This window comes from Coptis chinensis, chromosome 6, assembly GCF_015680905.1.
Source record: "Coptis chinensis isolate HL-2020 chromosome 6, ASM1568090v1, whole genome shotgun sequence".
In the NCBI taxonomy this organism is placed as follows: Eukaryota; Viridiplantae; Streptophyta; class Magnoliopsida; order Ranunculales; family Ranunculaceae; genus Coptis; species Coptis chinensis.
This window is the reverse complement of record NC_141461.1, coordinates 34,524,909-34,539,240: the sequence shown is the minus strand read 5'-3', so window position 1 is coordinate 34,539,240 and position 14,332 is coordinate 34,524,909. Positions and strand designations below refer to the sequence as shown.

The following is a 14,332-nucleotide window of genomic DNA, read 5'->3' as shown; positions in this document are numbered from 1 at the left end:
TGATATATTGGTTTTCAAACAAACATGAAATTCTCATTTCCTAAGTGGGGTTTCATTACATAGCTTGAAGTAGTTTGAACTTTGAACTTTGAAGAGCCTGCCTGCAATTTTTCACAAAAATTCGCCAATGTGTCACATATAGTTGTTACGTGTTTTGTAGAAGTTGGCAAAAAAGCAAGGTTCTTAGGAACTGATGATGTCTGCTATCTTCACAATACATTTTTATTAAAAATTTATTACAGGCCACTTCAATACAAATTTACAGTCCAGCAAAAAAAAAGTAGAAAATAACAGAATGAAGTACATAAATTAACTTAGCACAGACAAATATTTAGACTACTTCAACACAAGCAATATTGCCGTAGCTTATTGGCATCACTGGATACTCCATGCATTTCTTGTTCATCTTCCCGATTTGTTCAATCATGTCCTTTAAATCTTCTTGAGCGATATCTATATTTTCTTCACATTCTGGTTGAACATCGATAATGTGTTCCTCACTGTTATCAGTCGTACTTAGATTATCAACATCAAATTTCTGTTCTGGTACCTTTTTCTCGTCAATAGTTTTCTTGGTGTCCTTGTAGATGGCATAGAGTATCATTTGAAGTACCCCGAAGAAAAAGCCTAGTACGTTTGGGATCTATCCACCAACCAAAATGAAAATTCAGAAAATTATTTAAAACATAAAAGATATGAGATTGCAGCACTGCATATTACTTACAGCAATATAGATGTCCTTCAATAATAAACCGTAAGAAAACCATGAAATTGCGCTTAAGGTCAGGAATAATGATAGCGAGAATGGCATAAACTCCACACTCTTTGTGCTTATTACCAGCCTCTGTGAACAAACCAAACCAGAAAATGATTATATAGAAAATACTGATAATTGAGAGTAGCAAGCTCAATAGAGTCATGAAATAATGTGTCCTCCCTCACCACAATGCTTAAGGGTGCTGCAAAGACACTTGCCGCGAATGCAACACAAATCCATCCCAGAACTACAACGCGGTTTGGGCCTTTTGCTAACAGGAGAGTAAGAAGAACGATCATACAGAAGACTCCAAGATTCAACAAGAGAAGTAATTTGGCTGTTAGAATCTGCAATCCATATTTGAACTTTAATTAGCATTTTGTACCATCAAATTCGTCAAAATAAATAAATAAACAGAGGCAATCAAGCAAGGGGGAAAAATTCTTACTCTGGCCTTCCTTGGTGCATATGCTATGAACATGGAGATATAAATGGTCTCTATGACACATCCAAATGAGTTAATTGTGATGAGCAAGTATGCATCGGATTTAAGGAACGCGTAGTACATCCAAAGCATGGCACTGAAGAGTGCAATCACATAAGGAACTGATTGAAACCCTTCAGTCGATTTCTTCTTGTAAATATGATAAAATGTAGGCCTTCAAAAAGAACATATAATCGTGATCAGTTATTTACATTGGGTTCTTTAACTATATAAACTGTCCGCTAGAACATTGTATAAAAATAATTGAGACTTACAGCGGAGCAAGGTACACCATGAAGGACACGACGTTTCCTGGGGCCAGTTGAAAAGAAAACTTTATCATTAATACGATCAAGAGTAGCTTATATTCTAATTAAATCATAAATCCAACTTTACGAGGTTGATTACTAGAAAATTAGCCGCTCAAGTTGTAGTAGTAGTGTGAGGGCATTGCAAGCCAATATTAACATTTGAGGAAGAGAAAGGCTGCATAAGGTTGGACTTCATGCTCAACATTATGTAGAGTTGTAGACAATGAAAATCAAAATTGAAAATCAAGAAATATTTTCTATATTGAAGACTATATACATCAAGAAGAAACACCTAGGAGGCTAGGAAGGTTGGGGAAAAGCTCAAAAACCCTTATATGCATGCAAAAAAACATCAACGAATTCAAGCATATGTATACGAATAATAATGTAGGCAATGATTAATAGGTGGTGAGGATGAAGTATGCTCTATTTTCTACCTAGGACACCGAAGGCAAATTGCAATGGATGGTCAATTGTGAAGATGGCCATGTCTGAAACAGAGTGAGCTCGAGCTAAGCTAGCTGAAGACTAATTAGCTTTGTCTAACTTCTCCTTACAACTCTACTAAACTCTAATGAGGTTCTTGGAGGGAAATGTATGATGGCATAGCACTTTATATAGAGGGTTAAGGGTGCGGCATAGTGGAAATGCACAATAGAATAGGAATAGGGTGATTGCATTGAACAAAATCCACAATAGCAATTTTTTTTTTCTAAAGGTGATTTTGTATTAATTAAAAATAGTGTTACAAGGGAACAAAAGAAATATGTTTTGAGTGACTTGAACAAAATCCACAATAGCAAGTTGTATGAAAGATAGCTAGAATTGTTCTTTTCAACATAACCAGATGTAAAAATGTATTAATTGAGAGAAAAATCTAATGTACGTCTACATACACTCTCTTAGTCTCTGTCTATCTAAGGGATTTGTTTCAAGTTTTTTATTCTAAGAAATCACATATGCCTTGATATTGTTGATAATAATAGTCCCACATTGAACCAGTAAATTAGCACTTGGGGCATTCACACCTGGTAAGCTGGTTATCTAAGTTAGTTCTACCCATTGGTATATTTACAATTGTATCTAATGCTTTTTTTATCCATAACCTAATTTTTTCCATAACCTAATTTTTTTTTCCAAAATGCTCATCGTCGATTGATTAGGGGTTGGTTGAATATATGTATCTCTGTCATTTCTCCTAACATGGATACGGGAAACTAATTAGGTGCGTAACGAGTCAGTGATATATAACAGCAAACAAGGCTTATTTGTCATGCAAACTTGCAATGCAAAGAAGACACTGCAGTCAACAACACAAGCTCAAAGTAGCTAAACCACTGCTAGATTGTCATTTTACTTCAAATTATGAAACTTAAAACCTTTTAGGATACACTTCGACACCAAAACTCGACATTAATAATTTCACGGACAATTGGAGCTGAAATACCAAAGACTAACTTATTTCTTACATCTCTAGCACCACAACCTGCCCTGTTTCTGGGTTGTTTAATTAAGGCTGATACGTATTCAACTTTAGGTAACCTGTTGTTAGTGGGTAGCTGGGTGCCATTCGACTGCAAGTAAAGTTATTGGTCCTCAGTCGCTTTTCTTTCTCGCTCCTTGCAATTCTGAAGTTAAACTCATTGCTAGTTGTAAATATTGCAGAGGACAAACACGCAGTATAGTATATATATCTTCTCAAAAAAAATTTATTGCCTGCTACAAACAAAATGTGTAATAACAGTAAATTTCAGTTCGCCAATAAAATAGATTAATTGCGTGCCCACCTAAATTAGACCGCTCTGATAATATCAATCTATATATTGATCACCAATCGGGTGGGAAGGTTTATATTTGATGTAACGTGGATTGCCAAAATACCATGCAGGAGATTTGAAAAATTAACAATGCCAAACATTTGATACAGATAGGTTCGCGCGCAAAGTTGAGCTTATAAGAAAGGATCTGGAAGTTGGAAAGCATACATAGTGGATACTACCAGGAAGTATGGTACCGTTCCTGGGACGATTCTGCCGCATGACATATGTTGCTTTTTGAACAAAAATAATCAACGACGTTAATTGGTCTTAAAAGCAATCATATGTTATAATTAATAATCTAATTTCGTTGGCTTGATTTTGTTTTGACTGGGTACCAAACTATAGTCTATACTGAAACCTTTTCTTATTACATAGCTAGAAGCCTAGAACTGTACATAATTTTGGCGATTTGTTAATTAAGGAAAATACTAAGAGTTATCTGACGGTGGTAAATCACTAAATCAGAGATATAGCTTATAAATCATTTGGAAGGTAGAATATCAATTTAAGTACTAATAAAAAATCTAATCTTTCACTACAATCAACAACTACAAGCCTAAACTATGGATATAATTATCACAAACATGCAATAGTAATATAAATAAAGTAAAACAGATCACAACAAAAATGTAACGTGATTCGGCCAATGATGCCTACTTCCACAAGACCAAATCCTTTTATAAGCGTGGAAAGCAAGATTACAATCACTCTTCTTAAATCTCTCCAAACTTACTAGATTACTCTTCTCTCCTTACAAGCTTTTTCTCTTTGTAAGAGTTTCCTCTCAATTTTGGTTGCTCACAAAATTGAGTTTCTATTCAAGACTTGGTTTTCCAAAACCCGAAACTCTTTTATTTATATTGGGGTGAAATATCAGTGTAAAAACACGTTCTCGATATTCTGGCGAAATATCGAAACTTGGTATTAAGAGGCATGAGTGCGGGCGCGCTTTTGGCAATGGCAAATCGAGCGTGTGCGCCCCCTCTTATATTTCTAGTTTTCCCAAACTCCAGTAGACATGTTTCGTGAGATGTTGAAAAAAAATTATCTTCTTTTTCACGGCAAGGGTGCGGGCGCACCTTGGGCACGACCAATTTGAGTGTGCGCGCGCTCTGACTTCTTCACACGAACAATACTTGTTTCTATCACATGGTGAGGGGCTCACACCCAACAATCTCCCCCTCCGAGTCATGAGGGGAGTACTCCAAACATTCCCGAATCAACAGACCACAACAAATATCAAACATCAAACATCAAACTTACCTTTCGGTAAAACTTTGGTCATCATATCCGACTTGTCGGTATGGATCTTCTCATTGCACAATTGCTTGTCTTCGAGAACTTCTCTAATCCAATGATAACGCATATGTATGTGCTTGGCTCTAGAGTGAAAACTCGGATTCTTGCTCAAATGGATGGCGTTCTGACTGTCACATAGAACTACAAACTGTTTCTGCTTTACCGAGCCCTAGTTCATCGAAGAACCTCTTAATCTATAGCATCTCTTTGCAACACTCAGTGGCTGCAATATACTCGACTTTTGTAGTGGAAGGGGCAACACATTTTTGCAACTTAGAGTGCCAAGAAACTACTCTCCCTGCAAAAGTAAATAGATAACCGGAAGTGGACTTCATCGAGTCAACATCATCTACCATGTATGCGCTCGTGCCTTTCAAGTAAGGTATTACTCCCACCAAAACATAAACACGCTTTGAAAGTGCCATTGAGATATCTCAATATCCACTTAACACCTTTTCAATGCTCTTTACCTGAATTTGACAGAAATTGGCTTACAACACCAACGACGAAAGCAATATCTGGTCTTGTACACACCATTACATACATCAAGTTATCCACTGTGGATGCATAAATAATCTTTTCCATTTGACTCTTCTCATGCTCACCCTTTGGACATATATTTTTGGTCATGCGGAACTGGCCACCAAGCGAACAACTGACTAGTTTCGCTTGATCCATGTTGAATCTCTTCAACACCTTCTTAATATAGCTTTCTTGAGAAAGCCACAACTTCCCACTCCTTTTGTCATGAGTGATCCGCATCCCAAGTATCTGTTTTGCTTGACCCAAATCCTTCATCTCAAAGAACTTACTCAAGTCTTTTTTCAGCTTGGATATCTTGTTGATGTTTTGGCCAACTATCAGTATATCATCCACATACAACAAGAGCACTATGAAATCCTTATATAAATTTTTTTAAACAAACACACAATGATCAGAATCAAACTTCTTGTATCCATGCTTCACCATAAAGGACTCAAACTTTATGTACCACTGTCTCGGTGCCTGCTTCAACCCATACAAACTCTTTTTTAGCTTGCATACCAAGTGCTCCTTGCCTTTGACCTCAAACCTTTCTGGCTGATCCATGTAGACATCTTCTTCAAGAACTCTATGAAGGAAAGCTATCTTGACATCTAGTTGCCCAACCTTTAGGTTTATCCTTACGGTTAGACCCAATACCACCCTGATAGAAGTCATCTTAACTACAGGAGAGAAAATTTTATCAAAGTCAATACCTTTCCTTTGACCGAATCCCCTCACAACAGGGCGAGCTTTGTGCCTTGGATGTGGATTATTCTCCTCATGCTTGACTTTGAAGATCCACTTATTCTTGAGAACTTTTCTTCCTTTCAATTTCTCAACTAAGTCATAAATGTGATTCTTATGCAAAGAACTCATCTCATCTTGTCCCTTCAACCACTTCTCCTTGTCTGTATCTTCAAGAGCCTCTTGATAGTACATAGGTTCTCCACCATCAGATAGTAAAATATACATATGTGGTGGATACTTGGTTGAAGCTTGTCTCTTTCTCTCGGATCTCCTTACCACATCTTCTTGTGGCTCAGGAGGATGCATTTCTGCTTCCTCAAGTGCTGGTTCATGCACTTCATCTGCATCTTCTATATCAATAGGTTCTATTCCATCATGAGCAATATGATCATCATCATGAGCTTCAAACCCATGGTTATCTGCATTCTCAATGCCTTCTGCACGTTCCACAGTAGAAACTTTTAGTTTTAAGTCAACAAGATCATCAATGAAAGATTCTAGCTTCTCACCATTCTCAAAGTTTGCTATTGTTTGGTCTTCCAAGAACACAACATCTCGACTTCGGATTACCTTCTTGTTGATCGGATCATAAAATTTGTAGCCAAACTTTTCATCCCCATAACCAAGAAAAATGTATTGCTTGGCTTTGTCATCAAGCTTGGATCCCTCATCTTTGGGAATATGAACGAATGCTCTGTACCCAAATACCCTAAAGTATCCATAATCAACATTTCTGTCTGACCATACTCTCTTTGGATAATCACTATTTAGAGGCTTCGAAGGCGATATGTTGATCATATGTACGGTTGTGTGAATTGCTTCTACCTAGTAACTCTTTGATAACTTTGAATGAGATAACATACATCCCATCCTCTCTACAATGGTACGGTTCATCCTCTCGGCAATACCATTGTGCTGCGGTGTTTTGGGAACGGTCTGCTTATGACGAATCCTATAACTCTTGCAATACTCTTCAAATGGCCCAATGTACTATTCCCCATTATCTGAGCGAATACACTTCAAAGGCTTCCCTGTCTTTCTTTCCACCATGCTATGGAAAGTCTTGAACACGCCAAATACTTCATCCTTGGTCTTCAAACTATATGCCCATATATTTCTTGACGCATCATCAATGAAAGTCAAGAAGTACAAAGCTCTCCCGTGGGACGTCATTTTTATAGGACCACATAAATCTGTGTGTACTAGCTCAAGGAGATTCTCCTTTCTGTGAGAAATGAATCTTTGGAAAGACGCCCTGTGTTGCTTTCTAACCAAATAATGAGTACATCTATTTAAATGCATACCTTTTATGTTTGGCAAAACCTTTTGCTTGGCAAGAACTTTCATGCTTTTTTCTCCCATATGACACAGTCTCTTATGCCATAGTTCGGAGGAAGCTTCTTCTTGTGCCACATTTAACTCAGTTTTACACAAGCTAGCTTGTGTTTTGTAAAGCGAACAAGTTTTCTTCCCTTAGGCTACTACAATAGAACCTCTGCTCAGTTTCCATACCCCGTTATCAAACGAGTTTTGAAAGCCATCATCATCTAGCTTTCCAGCATAAATCAAGCTTAGCAGAATGTCAGGGACATGTCTTACATCCTTGAGTGTTAAGGTGTAGCCGACATTGGTTTCTACATGAACATCACTAGTGCCTATAATCTTCGAGACTCCACTGTTAGCCATCTTTAGTTCACCAAATTCACCACATTTGTAGGTAGTGAAGAAACTCCTGTGCGGTGTGATGTGATAGGACGCTCCGGTATCTACCACCCACTTTGTATCCTGGCATGAGGTACTAACACAACACTTACCACAATCTGACATAATTCCCACTAGACCATTGTCTACTAGTGCGGTAGTATCTCGGCCTATGCTTCTGTTCTTCTTTACCATATCTTCATATACACAGTTATTCTTCTCATCTCTCTTCAGTGTTCTGCACTCATACCTAAAGTGACCATTGGTGGCACAATAGTAATATTGTCTATCTACCTTAAGAGTTCTAGCTTCACCCCTAGATTTGCTTCTGTCATCACCTCTATAATGAGATGGTTTTCTACTTTTACTTCTCCCTCGCTTCTCTGTAACAAGGATCTCTGAGTGAAAGGAGCTGCTTTGTGAACCCCTTCTTGTCTCCTCATTCAACAATGCCCTGGTAGCTATCTCCATGGAAATGATTCCGTCATTAGCAGCTCCACCAAGAGAAACTGCTAAAGTCTCCTAACTGTCGGGTAGAGAGTTTAATAGTAACAAAGCCTCAACTTCGTCATCCATATCAATCTTCATTAAATGCAAGTGATTGATGATATTTTGTACTTCATTAAGATGCTCAGACATTGAAGAACCTTCTTTGTACCTCATGTTAGCAAACTTCTTAATGAGTAGTACCTTGTTTCCGGCCGACATCATCTCATAGAGGTTTTTGAGTTTCTTCCACAAGCCAAAAGCGGTAGTCTCTTGGGATACATGGTGGAAGACACTATCGTCAATCCACTGTCGAATGTACCCAATAATTTTTCGGTCAAGCTTGCTCCACTCAACCGTGGCAATTGCGTCTGGTTTTACTCCTCCATTCTCAATGGGTTGTGCCAAGTCCTTGCAATAGAGCAAGTCTTCTATCTTGGCTTTCCAAATGGTGTAGTTACCTCTATAGTCATACAAGTGTTTATAAAATGATCCATCTCAACAAGCTATTTCAACTCAAACCTCATCTCAGGAATTTTATCAAACACCTTTCGAGCAAGATTTGGGTAACTATCTTTGTGATTAATCTAACCACGGCTCTGATACAACTTGTTGGGGAAAACGATACCAATCGATCTCCATTAAGATAGTTTGCGCTTGGACAATCTACTACTCCAATAAAAAATCTAATATTTCACTACAACGAACAAGCACAAACCTAAACTATGGATATAACTATGACAAACAGGCAATAGTAATATAAAGAAAGTAAAACATACCATAACACAAAATGTAACGTGGTTCGGCCAATGATGCGTACTTCTATAAGAGCAAATCCTTTTATAAATGTGGGAAGGACGATTACAACCATTCCTCTCAAGTCTCTCCAAACTTATTAGATCACTCTTTTCTCCTTACAAACTTTTTCTCTTTACAAATGTTTTATCTCAATTTTGGTTCCTCACAAAATTGGGTTTCTATTCAAGACTTGGTTTTCCAAAACCCAAAACTTTTTGATTTATATTGGGGTGAAATATCAGTGTGAAAGCACATTTTCGATATTCTGGCGAAATATCAAAACCTGGTATTAAGAGGCATGAGCGCGGGCGCGCTCTTGGCAAGGCCGAATCGAGCGCGTGCGCGACCTCTTATATTTCTAGTTTTCCCAAACTCCAGTAGACATGTTTCGTGAGATGCTGAAAAAAAACTATCTTCCTTTTTACCGCAAGGGCGCAGGCGCGCCTTAGGGACGACCAATCTGAACGCGCGCGCTCTGACATCTTCACACTAACAGTAACTGTTTCTGTCACATGTTGAGGGTTCACACCCAACATTACGGGCATCTAATAAGTGAAGCAAATTCAGATAGATTTTTACAATTGTGAAAGGAGAGCGAAGTTCTTACTTGATTTGCATTCTTGTAGTAGTAAGGTTTTGGAGGTGGTGAACACCTATTGAACTTTACCAAATAAAATAAAAATAAACACCTTCCAGTAATTTGAATTGTGTTCTAGCATTACTACTAGCTTACTATGCAAAACCATTGAAAGATATTTTGCTAGTAGACGAATTCCCCTGCCAGGCCAGTTCCCTAATAAGGTCCAACACCATCAAAATTTTCACAAACTCACTAACTTCGTTGTTTTTTAAAAGTCACCAACAATAAAATACATCCTAGTGAGTATCATTCCTAAAATTTTTCAATTTTTTTTTGTAATCATGAGCTTATCATTCTAGGACTGACAACAACAAAAGTGTCAATCATAATATGTCACACCATTATTATACTCGTAGTGGATCATGATTTTTGTCGACATGCTCTTAAGTTTTCCCACCTTGTAGGAGATCACACTATCCTAACCTACAGGAATATCGAGTAACATTTCGCTGTACCACTTAGCATCCGTAACACGTACTTAGCATCCAACGTCCAATTAACAACTCATAATACGATGCCACGTTGACAAAAATCTAAAACGTACATTTTAAAAATCTAATTACGGGTAATACATGGCAGTTCTCAATAAGATTTTATTAGAGTAGGTTTTGCTTCATGAATTGTTTATGTGTTATCATGTTATAGTGACTTCTGATCATAAAACACACACTCTATAAGCTTACAACAAGATATTCTATAATTTGCTGATGTGTTATATTTAATAATTTATGTATCATGCATATCCCATATATTGATCTATACAGCCTCTGAGGGTTGTATATGCTAGCTACACTTGGAGGTGGTGGGATCCTGCCAAACCGTTGGTGCTATATAGCCAAATGAGTATATATATCCAGATTGCCTCATACAATCTAACTAAAAAAAGAGAGCACTAAGATTTTAATGCGGTTTTAGCAAGTATATCAACAATACTGTTCTTCCCCTTGATCTCACTGTTAAGTTGTCTCTATTTTGATCATCAACTCTGTCCAAAGTGTATGAGATAAATTAACACTGTATTTTGCATTTTTTTAGGGTCCAGCAAGTACCTTTACAATGCCACAAAAAATGTTTCCTTATTATTAATGCTTTGTGGTTGGTTAGCAAGAGCAGGAACAGAGAAACGCTTTCAAACATATAACAGAAAAGGAATTGAAAAGTATTAACTGCTAAATGTGTGTTTTTCACACTCTTAAAATCAATCTAGTTTCTATCTGTGGAGCAGTATTGGCTGCAGCATGTAGAGGCCACTTTGGCACTTTGTGTCTGTCATTGCCAATTTGCCATTTTTAACATACACTGAGACACTGGATCCTTTGGGCGCTCATGTACAAATGTAATCCATTGGGCTAGCTATATCATTGAAGCCCACTGGGGTCTCCTTCCAATTGTTGATTGTGGGGGTATATAATTAAGTCAGAATGAACTGCAGACATTGATGTGGACCTTTTTTTTTTTTTTTTTTTTTTTTGCGATAATGGATATTTCTTTAATCATATTAATGGTTGAACACTTGACTCAAGAATACAAGCTGGAAGAGTGCTATGATCTGTTGCCTTAGAAGCCCAGGCTGCCAGCTCATGTGCCTCCCCGCTAAAGGACCTATTTAACCAATTAAACGTAAACATTTCTACGAAATCCAAAATAGCTAAAATATGATTGACTACACTTCTAAACTGCCAGCAACAATCCCCAGGAAGGCCATTTTTCAAAGAACTACTCCACTTGCCTATATCCCAGTTCTTTAGTTTAGCTAGCAAGGAAGCAACTTCAGCAGCTACAAGCTCTGCTTCCTCTGAAGTAGTTACACTGAGCAGTTTTCATGATTTCACCTTTCTCAATCTTAGTTATTGCCCCTGCTGCTGCCTTGTTTGCCACTAGATCTGTCAAATGAAGCATTAAAACAAATCTTAATACTATTGCTACTAAAAACATTATTCACACTATTATGTTCACTTTTTTTTGTTGGGTAAGTTTGAATTGCATTTCATGGCTAATAAATTAAACTAAAGAATTTTAAAAAAATGGTGGCTCTCAAAGGGCGACCGGGAGTAACTTAGGGCTTTCCTATCTCCTGATCGGGTGTACCCAAAAATTACTATCTTCGGTAATTTTCGGTAGATAAGAGTATCTTATCTCTTCATTTCTTTCTCTTTTTATCTGTTTTGGCCACTTTTAGAGATCGTTTTCTCTCATCTTACAATATTTCTTCTTCACTTCTGTTCCTATGGCTAACCTAACTAGCAACATAGCTAGCTCTTATTCTTCTCCTACTCCCATCTCTTGGAGCTCTCTTTTCCATGGTTCAGGTGCGGTTTCAAACTTGACTACACTCAAACACTTTTCTCCAGTGTTTCAAGATGGTGTTGCACTGGTCCCAGATGAATTAGTTGATCAAGGTATCCAGCAATGGGATGATTACCTTGTAGGGTATTTCCTTGATAAGGGGTTGTCATTTCCTTTTGTCAAAGACTTTCTTACAAGAACCTGGAAGCTTAGAGCAAGCTTTGACATTACAACTGACAAAGAATTATTCTACATAAGCTTTACAAGTAATGAAGATAGGCAAAAGGTATTGGAAGCAGGACCGGTCTTTATTGCTGGAAGGATTTTTGTACTCAAGCCATGGAGTATGGAAATTGAAAGTCAAAGAAATAATCTCTCTATAGTTCCAGTGTGGGTGAAGCTCAATGATGTTCCAAAAGAGTTGTGGACTCTAGATGGTATTTCCTATGTTGCCAACTAATTAGTTGCAGGTCCAATGTTCATGGATGATGCTACTGCCAAGAGAAAGCGTCTGTCTTTTGTGAGGATTTGTGTTGAGGTTCCTGTTAATCATAAATATGAACCTACAGTACGTCTCAAAGTTAAAGGAAGAGAGGTTGTGGTCGGAGTGGAATATACATGGAAGCCATTATCATGTGAGAAGTGCAATAAGTTTGGCCATTCGATAGCTAGATGTGGCATAAGAATTGTTAGGAGGTGGAATACTTGACAACAACAGGTGAGGGGAGTAACTACTGGCCCTGAAAACCCTGTAACACAAGGTGGAGAATCTGTACCTCTTACGCCTTGTAATATCTTGGGATCCCATACACAAACTGTGGTGACTCTAGCATTGCCTAATGAGGTCATGGATAATGCCATAGATCCTAATGCCAGAAGTGAATTTCACAGTACCAATGTCCCGGATACTGATGAGGCAACAGAAGGAGTTATTGTTCCATACCAATTTAGTAGGGAATGCTCCCAGTTCAATCAGTGGGGGTGATGTCCAACAATGGCCAGTTGATAATATTGAGGTGGATGAACATTCCTCTGTATCTTGCTTCATTGAGAGGACAAAAAGTGTTAGGCCTGATACTCTGAGTGAGACAGAAATTGATTTGCCATCCTTCAGCAAGAAGAAGAACATTTGACACTCTCCACTGATTTAGTAGCACAACCTGAAGCACTATCGGTTGTAGGAGAGGCCTTATTTCATGGTGAGCAAGTCTTATATGAAGCAACTGCTTTGGAAGAGGAAAACATAGAAGATGATCTCTCTGAACCTAAAAATGAACTCTTCGATGATGAGCATAACCAATAGAAAAGCACTCCAACCCCTCTGCTTTTGCAAGTGATTACAAGGTCTCAGACTAAGTAGACTAGGCAGCAACATCAACACAACTCCAATAAGAAAAAGAAAGGAAAGAGTATGAACAAAGGTTCTGGTAGGAAAGCGAAACAAAAACATTAGTGATGTCGAAGTTAGTTATATGGAATGTCTGAGGCCTTAATGACCTCAATAAAGCAAGATATTTGAATAAGTTTAGAAAAGAGAATAATCTATGTCTTTTTGGTATGTTGGAGACTAAAGTAAGGATTGATAAATTTCAGCTCATCAGCAATATCTGTTGCCCTTCATGGTCTATTGTTAACAACTACAACAGTAATCACAGTGGTTGAGTATGGTTAGCTTGGGACCCTGGAGTTATCTCTCTTGTCAAAGTCAAGGAAACGGATCAGCTTATTCACTGCCAGATTGAGCTCTTTCTGATATCGAAATCCTTTTGCTTAACTGTGGTTTATGCAAGTAATTCACATCTGCTAGGCTTGGTCTATGGAATAATATATGCAACATTCATAATGGCATACAAGGGGAGTGGTGTGTAGCAGGGGACTTTAACAATGTCCTATGTTCCTTTGAATGCATTGGAGGAGAAGCAGTGCATCCCAGGGAGACTACTCCTTTCTCTGACTGTCTTGTCACATCTGAGCTTTATGATCTTAAAGCAACTGGAAGGTTTCTTTACATGGACCAACTTTGCGAGAAAATGGTCTAAAATTGATCGCTGTTTAGTCAATTGCCATTGGAGCTCTACATTCTCTTACTCATTTGTTGAATTCATGCCTTCTGGTAATTCTAATCACTCTCCCCTTGTCATTACTATTTTGAATAAAGTTGTTGCTAGTTCCCCTTTCAGGTTTAGTAACTTCTGGATTCTTCACCTTGATTTCTTGGCAACTTTCATGTCCTGCTAGAATGTGCAAGTGTATGGCAATTCTATGTTCATCTTGACTCATAAGCTAAAACTTTTGAATAACAAACTGAGAAGCTGGGCAAAATTCTTTTGCTCAGACATAACCAAGCAGACAGAGGCTGCAAGGAAAGAGCTTAAATATATTTAGAAAGACCAGCAAAGTAACCCAACGGATATACTCCTATGCCATAAAGAAAAGGAAGTCAGGAATACTCTTTGTCAACTTATTATTATGGAAGGT

At 37.9% G+C, this 14,332-nt stretch overlaps 1 protein-coding gene across 1 annotated transcript; it reads right to left on the bottom strand.

Annotated features, from left to right (window-relative positions):
• Positions 1-199: 199 nt before the first annotated feature.
• On the bottom strand, positions 200-2,140 carry LOC147492684 (bidirectional sugar transporter SWEET14-like). The gene is made up of 6 exons (XM_086565758.1): positions 1,990-2,140; positions 1,517-1,553; positions 1,206-1,416; positions 943-1,104; positions 725-844; positions 200-643 (listed from the first exon to the last, which is right to left on the bottom strand). The coding sequence occupies exons 1-6, from the start codon at positions 2,039-2,041 to the stop codon at positions 332-334; spliced, it is 894 nt and encodes a 297-aa protein (XP_086421884.1). The 5' UTR covers positions 2,042-2,140; the 3' UTR covers positions 200-331.
• Between the last annotated feature and the right edge of the window lie 12,192 nt (positions 2,141-14,332).